Here is a 13498-nt window from a genome sequence, read left to right on the forward strand (position 1 = left end):
CTCCAGAGACCGGAAGTTCCATGTGGCGAAGCTTCCGGGAGCTGTGGGTGAGGGTCGCTGACGTGGAGGCGTCTGAAGTGCAGCAGGGAGTGGTGGACCGGGTAATCGGACGTCGGAGCCGTCAGAGCGGTCGGGGCCCTAATCGTGAAGGATGCTAACCAAGTTCGAGACCAAGAGCGCTCGAGTCAAAGGTAATGGAAAAGAAAAGGGGTAACATGGATGCTGGATGTCAGGGGCGGCGCTGTCACCGGGAAAGAACTGGTGGATTTGCGGGTCTAGTTGGGCGCACCGGATAACCCAAAGGAAGACCCAGGGAGGTCAGGCCTAGCGGGCAGCTTTGCAGTCCTCTCTTCTCTGTGTGCTCTGGGGCTTTGATTTACGTTTGAAACGGTTCCTGCACCGCAGGATACCTCTTAGGCCTGCTCCCCGTTTCCCTGCCCCTCCTCTCTTGGGGGCTGTGCTCCCGACTTTTATTCTTCCGTTCCTAAAGCCCTGTGACCTTTTGGCTTTTTTATGATCGTGTATGGAGCATCCCTGAGCACTGAGTCTGGACTTAAGTCGTCGTATCTTTTCTCGGAGAGTGCACTGGCTACTTACCATAAGGAAGTCTGACTCCGCCATCTCGACGTCCCGAGCTTCCATTGAACCTTATTATTGGAAATAGTGCTTTGAGGCCTGTAGCTCCAGTAATGTCTGAGATCGGTGGAGTTACCAGATAAAATACAGAAAACCCAGTTTGCTTTGAATTTCAGATAAACAGCGAATAAAGTTTAGTAATTCTTTTTTGAAGGGCAACTGTTTTTGTTTTGTTTTGATTTTGGAGGGATGAGATTGCAGTAGTTTCTCAAAATGTTAAAATGAGAATATCAGAGAAGTAAGGTCCAATAACAACTGGAAAAATATATCTGGAATGTTTAGTAAGATGCAACATAGTGGTTAAGAACTTGTTCTTTGGAATCTGGAGGGGTTGCTTTGCAATCCTAAAATATCCACTAACTATCTTGATCTATATTTCCTCTTTTTTTTTGGTACCGGGGATTGAACTAGGGACCTTGTGCTTGTGAGGCAGGTGGCGGAACCACTGAACTAAATCCCCAGCCCTCTTCATCTTTAAAATAAGGGTATTAGTATCCTCTGACAGAATTAAAATGAGAAAGTCTATGGAAAGTATGTATTACAGAGCTTAGCTAGACTCACTAGCTCAAAAACAGGAGGACTTTATTCATATGAGAATATATTCTGAGCAGTTTCTAAATTGCGTGGGAATCTTCATTGTGAAGGGTACCATTAAGAATTTCTGGGAGCTAGATGGTTGAAATGGGCCTTTTTTATCCTTGAGTCCTCTCCTAATAATTTCTTAAACGATGTGCTGCAAACTGATAGCAGTTGTTACCTGTGGGGACTTGCATTTATGGTTATGATTGCCTAACAAGGACCAGTTTACCTTTCTGTGTTATATGCTACACAACAAAATGTATAGAACAAAGGTTATCAGAGATAGGACCACAGGCAGTGCAGAAAATAAAGCGAGTCTTCTAAGCATTTCCTGACTGCCGTGAAAGAATAGGGAAGAGCTCTATGGACTAGCCAAAGAGAGTTTAGAGTTCAGGGAAGCTAAAATGGCTAAATTTTGCTAGGCAGAAATGCCAGAGAAGAGGGCTAGGGATTTAGCTTAGTGGTGCTGCTGCCTGCCTCGCAAGCACAAGGACCCAAGTTCGATCCCTAGTACCAAAAAAAAAAAAAAAAAAAAAAAAACAGAGAAGAGGGTAGTTGCACAGAGAGAGCACTGAAGATCTGCCAGGGGTTACCTCACACCTTTGTCTCAGTACCAGTTTGCCTATGGACGTGAGAAACCTATCAAAACTTAAAAAAGAACCATGGAAAAGGATAAAGTATTATACCTGGATCTCACAAAGGGCTGAGAATAGTTTGTCTTCTTACCTGGCCAAATGGAAAGACTTCCTGATATTAAGAACATCAGATAAAGCATCTCAGGACATTAGTAATAGTTCCAAATTAGACCTAGATCAGTGGTGGCAAACCTCTTATGGCACATGTGCTGCTGTGGGCTATTTGTATCATTGAAAACTCGAAAAGGTTCACCATCGCTGACCTGCACTAGTGGCTGCTGTAACAAAACTTAAAAGTGAGCCTTAAAATGATCGACTGATTCAAAGTAATTTAACTGAATTCTAGAAAAAGCCCAACAATATTTAAAGGAATATAATAGAAGTCCAGCACTTAAATTCCATCTATAACACTACAGAATTACAGGGATACATGCATGCCCATGTTTATAGCAGCTAAATCTTGGAAGCAGCCTATATGTCCATCAATGGATGAATGGATAAAGAAAATATGGTATTTATACACAATGAAGTACTACTGTGCCATAAAGAAAAACTTGAATCATCTCAATGATGAATATAACTGTACTGTATACCTAAAATGTACCAATAAATATTTGCTTGTACGTGCTCAATGAGAGAAAAAAAGAAAAAAGGAAAACTTGAATCATTTGTAGGAAAATAGATGCCCCTTGAGACCATAATGTTAAGTGAAATACATCTAACGCACAAGTTTAAATATTCCATGGTTTCTCTTACATCAGAAACCCAAAGTATAAATAAAGAGCAAAATAAAAGATAGATAATAGAATGTAGAAAGATAGATCTTTTTCAAAGGGGGGAGGGGAGGGATACAAGATGAAAAAATGAATTAAGATGTGTTACATGTATGTACCAGCTCCACACAAGGGATGTAAATATTATGTACTGCAAACTGTACTAATAAAAGAGGAAGTGTGTTGCCACAGTAAAACAAACAAATTCATCAGTTCCTGTACTTTTATTGTTCTTTTTTTTTTTTGGCAGTCCCTGGGATTGAACTCCGGACCTTGCTGTTACCTGGCCCACTTTTATTGTTCTTACTATTAACTGATTCTCAAAATAAATCTTAACTGAGAACGTTAAAAAGTCTAGCATCTAACAACAAAAAATTGCAATGTCTGGCATCCCATAAAAACTACATTGAATGAATGGATAAACTTATGATCCTTTTTGTTATCATAATTGACAGAAAGTGACATTACTTAGCTCATCATATAATTTCTGTTCCTCCTGCCACACAGGGCTCAGTTTCCACCCCAAACGACCCTGGATCTTGACCAGTTTACACAATGGTGTCATCCAGCTATGGGACTATCGGATGTGTACCCTGATTGACAAGTTTGATGAACATGATGGTAAGATAGTTTCTACGACAAAGTTAAAAGAGATATGTCTTATTGTTTTCTAGGGTAGTTTAAGTCCTATTTGACATAGATTCCTTTAGGATTAAACAGTGTGGAAGGAAGATGTGATATGTATGCATACAATTTTTCAAAGATCAATGTAACTATTATATATCACAAACATATACTTAAAAAAAATGGAAGGGAAGCCAGAGGATATGGCATGTACCTGTGGCCCTAGCACTTGGGAGGCTGTGATGGATTGGTCACTTGAGCCCTGGGATTTGAGACCAACCTGGGTGTGACAGTGAGACCCTGTCTCTCAAACAAAAACAAATGAGCGGACAAAAACACACTCAGTTTTGGGGGTAGAACTGAAAAATCCTGAATAGGAATCACCTTGGAGCAGTGGTGACAAACCTGTAGCACGTGCCACCACAGGCCTGAAGAGCCCTCTCTGTCAGCATGCAAGCCAAGTTGCCCCAGTAGGGAAGCATTGGATAATCAGCTTTAATTGTAGTATTGGCACTTTGTAATAAATAAGTCTAAAAGATTTGCCATTACTGCCTTAGGGATTTGAAAGAATAGCTGTCTTTAACATCTTTCATCTGCCTTCTTCCCCAGGGCCAGTACGAGGCATTGACTTCCATAAGCAACAGCCACTATTCGTCTCTGGAGGAGATGACTATAAGATTAAGGTACAGAGAGTCTGTCATCCCTGGAAATAAAGGACAGAGGATATGGGAAGGTGTGGGAAATATGGAAGGGACTGAAAGTCAGGACAACTCATTCATACAGAGTTAGGATTTTAGCATTATCCAGAGCACATACAAGCAAATATTTATTGAATGCTTACTGTGTGCCAGATTCTTTTTTGGGAATTCAAAATTAAATAAGAAATGGCTTCTGTTCTCAAGGAGCTTTTTTTTTTTTGTACCTGGGACTGAACTCCAGACCTGGCACTTGTGAAGCAGGCAGTGGAACCACTGACCTAAATCCCCAGCCCAAGGAGCTTTTATTCTAATAGAGGAGATAAACATATATTCAAATAATAGCATGTGCACTTTGGTAAGTGATATGATAGTTACAAAAAGTGAAGTAGAAATAACAGTTCAGGTGTGAAGATAGGCATGACATAGCCAGGTACATTTAAAACTAATTTTACAGGAATAACACTTGGGAAAAGGTGAGAGAAGGAGTAAAAATGAGATGGCATCTGATCGTGAGTATCTGCAGTGCTCAGGAGGCTTCATGTTAACCATGTAGATATGGGGTCATTAAAAGCGTTTAAATAAGTTGGGCATGGTGGCTTGTAATTCTAGAACTTGGGAGGCTGAGGCAAGAGGATCCTGAATTTGAGGCCAGCCTGGCTTACATAATAAATTAAAACCAGTGTGAACTACATAGTAAGATGCTGTCTTGAAGTGGGTGAGGTGTTAAATATAGGAGTGATATCAGAATCAGATTTACTTTTTTTTAAGATTAGGTAGTAGTATAAAGAAAAAAATGAGTACGTTAGGCAAGATTTGAGCCACAGATAACAAGTAGGAGACTATCATATAAATCCATTATGACAGATGAGCAGAACCTGAGATGAGGGGCAGTAGCATTTGAAATGGAGAAAAAGATAGATTTGAGATCCCAGGGAGGTGAAGCAATTCTTTTTAGTTTAGTTTAGGTTTTTTTTATGAGATAAGGTCTTGCTACATAGTTCAGGCTGGCCTTGAACTCGCTATGTGGCCCAGGCTGGCCTCAAACTTGCAGCAGTCCTCTTGCCTCAGCCTCCTGAATGCTGGAATTACAGACATGTGCCTCCATGCCTGACCGGCAATTGTATTAGATGGAGATTGGAGTGATGATAAGGGGAGATAAATGAGATGACTTAGACGTTTAGTTTAAGTCACTGGTAGAAAGGATGTTGTTAAGTAGGAAAGGAAAATCAAGGGGAGGTAACAGTTTTCTGAAGTGGGGACAATGAGTTTGAGGTACCAAAAGGACCATCTATTAGAGGTATGACTGCATTAGATGTATATTTGGGAGTTATTGCCATGAAGGAGGGAGCCAAAGCAGAAGATACTACTCAGGGAGTCATTGAGTAAGAAGACAGACCATCATTTAAGAGAAGAAGGAGGTAGAGTTGGTAGAGTGATTGAGAAGTTGGTGATGAACCAAAGAGAAGCAGAAGCCTCTTCAATGCCAAGAAGGAGAAAATCTAGGGAAAGAGAAAGTAGACAAGATAAGATCCAGCCCAGAAAGTAACCTTTAGATTGGCAAATTAGAAAAGCATTAGTGATCTTAGCACCTCAGTGTAGAGTTAGGTGAAAAAGCAGATAGAATACAAGCAGTTCTTTGAAGATTGACTGTGATAAAAATAAAAATTAGAAGCCGGGCGTGGTGGCACATGCCTGTAATCCCAGCACTTAGGAGGCTGAGGCAGGAGGATCCCTGCGAGTTCGAGACCAGCCTGGGCTACATAGTGAGTTCCAGGTCAGTCTTAATGACATAGTGAGACCCTGTCTCAAAAAAAACAAAAAACAAAATAAAATAAAATAAAATAAAAATTAGAGCCAGCAACTTTGAACTTAGAAACATAGTGAGCCTGACTCAAAAAAAACAAAAAACAAAATAAAATAAAATAAAATAAAAATTAGAGCCAGCAACTTTGAACTTAGAAAAATAAAGCAACAATGGTGCTGCCACGTGCCTCGCAAGCACAAGGACCCGAGTTCAATCCTCAGTACCAAAAATCAATCAATCAGTCAGTCAACATTTGCTTTATTTATTTCCACAGTTCATTTTCATTAAGTCTGTATGACCAACCATGCCAGTTGAGTTTGCTTTATTAAAAAAGATACTGTTTTTCATTAACTACTTCTAGACATATATTATAGATGATATGGCTGATGTGTGTGGAGAAAAGTGGCATTAGAATTATAAAGAGCTATATTCTTTCTGTTTTTAGTTTTTAGGCACTGCCTCCTGGAGGCAGTTTTTGGGAGCTCAAGCCTCTGTATAGGCCTTGCCTATGTCCTTGGTTCAGTCTCCAGTATTGCAGAGAGAGGAGAGAGAGGGAGAGATTGGTTAACTTGGGCTTCTTATGTTTAAGAAACACTAGATCTCACTTAATAAAAGGCTTTTTTAAAATGTATATGTGTCCCAAAAATGGTTAATATTTTTTAATTAATATTTTAAATTTAATTTTTATTTAGTATTTTTAATTAATATTTTCCATTTATATGATATGTCCATAATAAGCATATCTATAGAGATTGTAAGTAAATTAATAGCTGCTAATAATGGGAGGAGAGGGTGGTTACTAGGAAGGAGGAGTATCTGCTAATATGTATGAGTTTCTTTTTAAAAGGAGAAAAACATTCAAAAATTGATTGTGGTGCTGGTTGCAGAATTGTGAATGTACTGAAACTCATTGAATTCTATCCCTTAACTAGTAAATTATATGATATTTGAATGTAGGAATTCTGTTAGCTAGCTTGGTGGTTTTTAATTTATGTGGCATAGTTTTATATTTTCTTGTTGATTAATAAAGTTGAAAACTTTTTCATGAAAAAGGTTTTCATGAAAAATCATGTCTATGGATCATAATACTGCTTGCTGTGTACAGATAAAAGTAGCGTTAATATAATCCTCATGTACAAAGATCAGGACAAAAAGCCTAGCAAATGCCCATAGCATCAGTCTAAAATGCTGTAGGTCTTTAAAGGTTCACAGTTCCAAGAGCCGGGGATTTAGCTCAGTGGTGCTGCTGCCTGCCTCACAAGTGCAAGGTCCCGAGTTTGATCCCTGGTACCGAAGAAGAAATGGTTCACAGTTCCAGAGCTAATAAGGACATTAAAGGAGTCAGGACAAGTTAGAGCTAGAAATATGAAAGTGCAAAACACTGAACTCTATAGAAAGAGAAGGAGTCCGTTAAAGAGTAGTATTTATGGTATGATCTAATTTTTTGGTGAAATTTTACTATGTGTTTACAGATGAACATGAAGATAATGGAATACTTTCATTTTTTAATGTTATTTGCCATTTCACATTTTTATACATATGTACAGAATAAGTACCAAGTGTCAGTCACCATATTAAGTGCCAAAGTGATATGTCATGTTAAACATAATGGACAAGGTCCTTGCCTTTAAGGATCTTACTTACATTCTTATTTGGAAGATCCCACTTTTCAGTTATCTGAATGTATTATAAGAAATTATACTACTTTTCTATTCACATACGATAGCACATACCTATAAGCCTAGCACTTGAGTGGCTGAAGCAGGATTGCGAGTTCATGAGTGTCAGGGCCAGCCTGGGCTGCAAAGCGAGATCATGTCAGAGGGGGAGGGGGAAGGGGAGAAAAGGATACTACTTTTTTTTTGTATTTAAATTTTTTTTAATTTAAAAAATATTCAAATAATAACAAGTCGGCCCAGATAAAATTCAAGAATATTAAGTGAAATATTTGAAAAGTTGAATTTAAAAGAAAAAAGCAGCCGGGCGTGGTGGCACACACCTATAATCCCAGCACTCGGGAGGCTGAGGCAGGAGGGTCACTGTAAGTTCAAGACCAGCCTGGGCTGCATAGTGAGTTCCAGGTCAGTCTCAACTACATGGTGAGACCCTGTCTGAAAAAAAACAAAAACAAAACAAGTAAAAGAAAAAAAGCATCTGACCTCTCATTTTTGTAGATTTGTGGATGAGGAGAATGAGCTATCTTACATGTGTTATCCTGGCTTTAGTGTCTTCTTCAGTTGTCCATTGATGTCTGATACATTAGTATTTAACTCAACTTTATATCTGAATATTATTGTTTCCATGCTTATTTTAGCCTGAACACTGTAGGGTTTTTAATAGTAATAAGTTCAAGTCTATTTGCAAAAAAATAAGTACAGTCCACAAATACACGGGCATTATTTTCCACCAATTTAGGAACTATGATAATAATGTCTCTTTGAAGGTTGGATCTATGCTACTTGTTACAATGATAGGTAAGGTGCAGTACAGGTATCTACATTTAAACTGAGAGTACAAGTTAACTTAATAATCGGTATGTGTCTTGTCTTCTATTAAAATGACTTCTCAGGCCAGTCACAGTGGCATCTGTCTGTCATCCCAGCTATGAGAGAAAGCGAAGCAGGAGGGTTGCTTAGGCCCAGGAATTGAGGCCAGTTGAGCAATGTAGCAAGGCCCTGTGTCCAAAAAAAAAACCCTGCAAAGAAAGACACCTTTCAAAAATTTATTAATCCTTCTGCTTTTGCAGTGCTGGGGATCAAACCCAGTTCCTTGTACATGCTTGGCAAGCACTGTACCACAAAGCTATATCTCCAGCCCTGCTTTCCATAGTTTTATCTTTAGCTCTTCTGACTTTACCCGTCATCTCCTGACCCCCACTTGTTTAACTGACCTATATTTTCATCCTCCCTTCCCCCAGTCTTCAATGAGACTCCTTGTCATGGCTCCTACTTATTTAAAAATGCCGAAATACAGATCTTATCTTGTTCTGAGCCATTTAGAAGCTTAAAACCTTTTTATCTTATGCCTTATTTGGATTTGTCTTTGCAGGTTTGGAATTACAAGCTTCGGCGCTGTCTTTTCACCTTGCTTGGTCACTTGGATTATATTCGCACTACGTTTTTTCATCACGTAAGTAGCCACAGTGGCTCTAAGTATGGCACATGTTTTAGTTTCCTCTTAGTAATCTACTTGCCCTCAAGAACCCACTGCTTTGAAAACAGACTGTGTTATTGATGTGGCTCTTCTAGGATGTGGAGGTGAGTTTTCTGCTTTCTTTCCTTCTCCCATCCAAGAACTAAGCAAGTCCAATTATACTTTAGCTTCTGAGATCATATGAAATCGGGCACATTCAGGGTGGTGTGGCCATAGACTACTTTTTTTTCCTTCTGTAAAAGGAAGCACTCAGGATTATACTGTACTGAATTTAATTTAATTGGATTCAATGAGCTTTATTGTTTCTCTGTCAAGAAAAGCAGCCTGCCTCGTAAGCGCAAAGTCCAAAGTTCAATCCCGGTACCAAAAAAAAGAAAAAGAAAAGCAACGATTTTGTTATAGTGCTGTGCCAGCAAAAATTCTCAGGCTAATCCCATGTAAAGTGTTATTTGTAAGTGGCACTTGTGTCTGGAGGAAGGTCAGGCTAAGATGATGTTTGGATGACCTAATAAACTTTTTGAGGTATCAACAATCTTATCTTCTATACTAGGGTTTTGGTTTCTTGAAGTCTTTTCCTTAAGCAAGGTTTTCTATCTTTTTTGATCTCTTGGGTATCATAGTAGACTTAGATAGTGAGTTACAGATTAAAGATTTCTAACGTCTGAATCCTCTTTCAACCTGGCTAGAATTTTCTATAATTCTATGCCATTAGAATTAACTCATTCTATTCTATGACTTTCAGTAAACAAAGTCTCTTGAATTAAGTTAGAAAGAATATAATGAAATATTTGCTGAGTGAGTATACTTCATTTCCTTTATAAAATTTTAAAATTTTATGATAGAAGAGAATGACAAAATTACAACTGAAATATTTGAGAATAATTAGTATTCAATAAATGAATGTATTAGGTAGGAATTACTTGTCATTACGATAAGCACTTGGTAAAGACCTTTGTGTAGAATGAGCACTATCTATCTAGAAAGTTAAGGCAAATTGTTTTTTGTTTGTTTTTTTTTTTTTCAGTTCCATATATATGTCTGTTACCCAAAGTCCTGGGCTATTGAATATAAAACTGAATTTAAAAATACTTTCTCTTTTTTTTAAAGAAGACATCGATTCATTATAATTTTTACAAAATCAATCCACCAAAGGTATATAAAATGCCACTACATTTTTTGATATTATAGTAATTTCTTTAAAAAGAAGAGCAGTTGCTTTAGTCCAACAGAATCATAGTTTATGTCAACAATAATAGCATTCCAAGTTCCATAGTTAAATGACAAATTTTCCTTCCATGTAAGGCAGGTATTATGACAAAGATAGGGACTGTGAAAGTGGTACTTTTTCTTGTTATTTAGAGAAAAATAAGACTATTGATCCAAAAGGATTCCTTTGTGATGGGTTTTCATAGCCAATGTTCATTCAGCCTAAAGTCCATGAAATTGTTTCCAGTGCCCAAATTTACATTAAAAAACATTGAGAAGCCACTTTTCCAGAAGGTATTAAAATAGAGTACTTTTAAAGAAACCTTTATGTGTTTTTTTAAAAAAACAAAACAAAAACTCAGAAGATATTGTTGGCACAGAAAAAAAAACTGTCTTGGGTCAGAGACTTAGCTCAGTGGTTTTGCCACCTGCCTTGCAAGTGCAAGGACCCAAGTTCGATCCCTGGTACAAAAGAAAAATTTTCTGTTCTCAACAACCTTATAGACTCCAAAAAGGCAAAATTGTCTTTATATGATACTTGCTTCTTTGGTTACTAAGGTTTGAAGATTTTTTGAAACTGGATGATCTGACAGGAAGAAGTCACACCATAAATCAGTGTTCTTATCCTAGAGCAGTGATGGCGAACCTTTTAGAGATGAATGTCCAAACTGCAACCCAAGGGCTGGGAATTTAGCTCAGTGGTCCTGCTGCCTGCCCTGCAATCACAAGTTCCTGAGGTTGATCCCCAGTACCAAAACAAACTGCAACCCAAAACCCACTTATTTATCCAAAAATACCAGCACTACAATTAAACCTGAATACTGAGGTTTCAGTTTAGAAAAAACAGCTCATATGTTAACATCTTTTGTCATAAAAGAAAAACAATATACATGCCCTAGGTTTGCCACTACTATCCTAGAGTTAAAAGGAGAAGAGCCTTTCACTGGATTTCAGTTTAGAAGATTAATTATAAATATAGTCATATACCTTAGTACTCAGCTGCTTTGAAACTCAGCAAATTTGGTATTCAGTATACTTTGATGCAAAAATTTTGTCCCAGTACATCTTTGTTTCTTTGGTACTGAACATGCAAGCTAGATCCTGTAAGTATTGATTGTTTCGTGACTCTCCCCTTTCCTTCCAAAACAATTTGTTTAGTAGTTGTCATTTTTGTTACTCATTGTATGTCCTAGAACCACAGTGCCATGGTATAAATACACACAGGTAAATATATAAAAGTAAATTTAAATGTCTACTCTCTGCCTCTGCAAGTTTGTTGTGCTTGTCTGATATCATATAGTTGAGAGGACTAAAGTTGGGAAAAGCTGGTAGAATGGTGGGAGGAGATGACAGCTAGCTTAGTATGTGAAGTAGCAACCCTTTTGCTAATGTTGCTGAAGTTGTAGGCAAAGAATGCTCTCCAAAGAGAAAAAAGTTATAGGAGCTTAGTGGGACAAGTTTGTTTAATGTTCAGAGTCTTTTTCTGAAATATCTTTCAGGAGTACCCTTGGATTCTGAGTGCCTCTGACGATCAGACCATTCGAGTATGGAACTGGCAGTCTAGAACCTGTGTCTGGTAAAGCAGGAGGCAGAAGCCTCACAGAGTCTTAATTCTTCCTAGTTTTTCATAATCAGCTTCCCTTCAGAATAGTCATCTTCCTTCCCAAGTGGATCTTGTCTGCGGATTAGTTACTGATTATATTTGTGGGATGCTTTCAAGTAAAAATAGTACAGTACAGTGATGATTTCTTTAGTAATGCATAAATCTAAGTTTCCTGACAATTTCTTACCTGGAAGAAGTCATATTATAGCTAGTCTTTTAGAACAAGAACTTTAAATTTTAAAAAAAATTTTAAAAAGTATATAAATGTATGTGGAGTAAGAACTTTATATGTATACATGGAACAAGAACTTACAGTTGCTTCTTAGTTCTGTTTCATAAAATCTCAGTCAGGGTAGACAACGAATCTTTGTGTTTGGGTCTGGAGTTCTCATAGAACTTTCTGCAAAGAGGTAAGGACCATTTAAAAATTATATCCTTTAAGGATACCTTTAAAAAGACCTTGCAGCTAATTTGTAGTTTAAATTATCAATATTCCATTTATTTTCATTTATTTATTTATTTTGGGGTTCTGACTATATAGTTCAGACTGGCCTTGAACTCACTATGTAGCCCAGGTTGGCCTCGAGCTTCAGTGATCCTTCTATCTGAGCCTCCCAAATGCTGCGATTACAGGCATGCATTACCATGCCCAGCCTTATTTTCATATTTTAATATTTCTTTAGAAAGCTATATAATTTCAGTTTTCCTGAAATTAATATTTAAATACTAAAGCATTAGAGTAAAAAAGACTATTATTGTTAAAACAGGTGGCCTTGCATATTTTTGAAAGATGTTAACATGAATGATCTACCTTTGCCTCTATAAAAGTATAATTGTATAACCATCTGTTGAAAGGAATTTAGCTTAGGAGTCTGGTGATTTCCACTTCTAACTTAGTATTGTCTCTTTTTTTTTACAGTGTGTTAACGGGGCACAATCATTATGTAATGTGTGCTCAGTTCCACCCCTCAGAAGACCTGGTTGTATCAGCCAGTTTGGACCAGACTGTGCGCGTTTGGGATATTTCTGGTGAGCTGCCCAAGTTCAGGGGATGGCCTTGTCATGTCTGGCGAAAAACTGCAATTGCTTAAAATAGTGAGGGTAGTTAGCTTGGAGCAGGAAAAGTTAGACTCTTCTGTCCTATACAATAGCATCTTTGTTTCTGAGGGTATTGAATCCATTTTGATGGTTCTTCATGATAGACGTATTTTCTGTGAAAAGTGATTACGCTAGAAAATTCATTTGAATTTTTGTCATATAACTTTTTAGTTAAAATCTCTATATGTACCTTTGGAGTATTTGATTAAAAATTAAGCTTTTCACTCAAATAAGAAAGAATGCACCCTTGGGGCCGGGGATTTAGCTCAGTGGTTTGGTGGCCTGCGTTGCAAGCACAAGGACCCGAGTTCAATCCCCAGTACCAAAAAAAAAAGAATGCACCCTTGATTTAAAAAAATAAATTCTGAATATACATTAATGCAGGGAAACAAGACTCTTGGTCTTGTTGCATTATTTAGAAATAGGAAAATCCTTCTACAGTACTACTTTTTTTAGTGTAAGCACATGGGGTAGAATTGAATTGGTGACTTTTATATGCAGAATACCCTTTAATAGGCAGACTTCTAGGACCAGAAATTAAATAATTTAGATTTTAAATTATTGGAATAATTCCTCTTTGTGTCATTTACATATGATTTTGAGAAAGAATTTAAATGTTTAGTGCTGTATAGAGGAGATGCAGTAAATTGAGGGCCAGATTTTTTTTTTTTTTTTTTTTGTTTCCGGGG

At 37.6% G+C, this 13498-nt stretch overlaps 1 protein-coding gene across 3 annotated transcripts in view; it reads left to right on the plus strand.

The window, feature by feature from the left end:
- Positions 1-6: 6 nt before the first annotated feature.
- Positions 7-13498, plus strand: part of Copa (COPI coat complex subunit alpha) — a 44781-nt gene continuing 31289 nt past the window's right edge. For all 3 annotated transcript variants that reach the window (XM_010616660.3, XM_010616661.3, XM_010616662.3), the window contains exons 1-6: positions 7-191; positions 3131-3244; positions 3857-3930; positions 8798-8878; positions 11608-11684; positions 12631-12740. In XM_010616660.3, the coding sequence (XP_010614962.1) occupies positions 152-191; positions 3131-3244; positions 3857-3930; positions 8798-8878; positions 11608-11684; positions 12631-12740 (496 nt within the window). In that variant the 5' untranslated portion in view covers positions 7-151. The remainder of the gene's footprint in view (positions 192-3130; positions 3245-3856; positions 3931-8797; positions 8879-11607; positions 11685-12630; positions 12741-13498) is intronic.

Source organism: Fukomys damarensis, unplaced genomic scaffold (genome assembly GCF_012274545.1).
Source record: "Fukomys damarensis isolate Sample0158 unplaced genomic scaffold, DMR_v1.0_HiC HiC_scaffold_19, whole genome shotgun sequence".
NCBI classification, from domain to species: domain Eukaryota; kingdom Metazoa; phylum Chordata; class Mammalia; order Rodentia; family Bathyergidae; genus Fukomys; species Fukomys damarensis.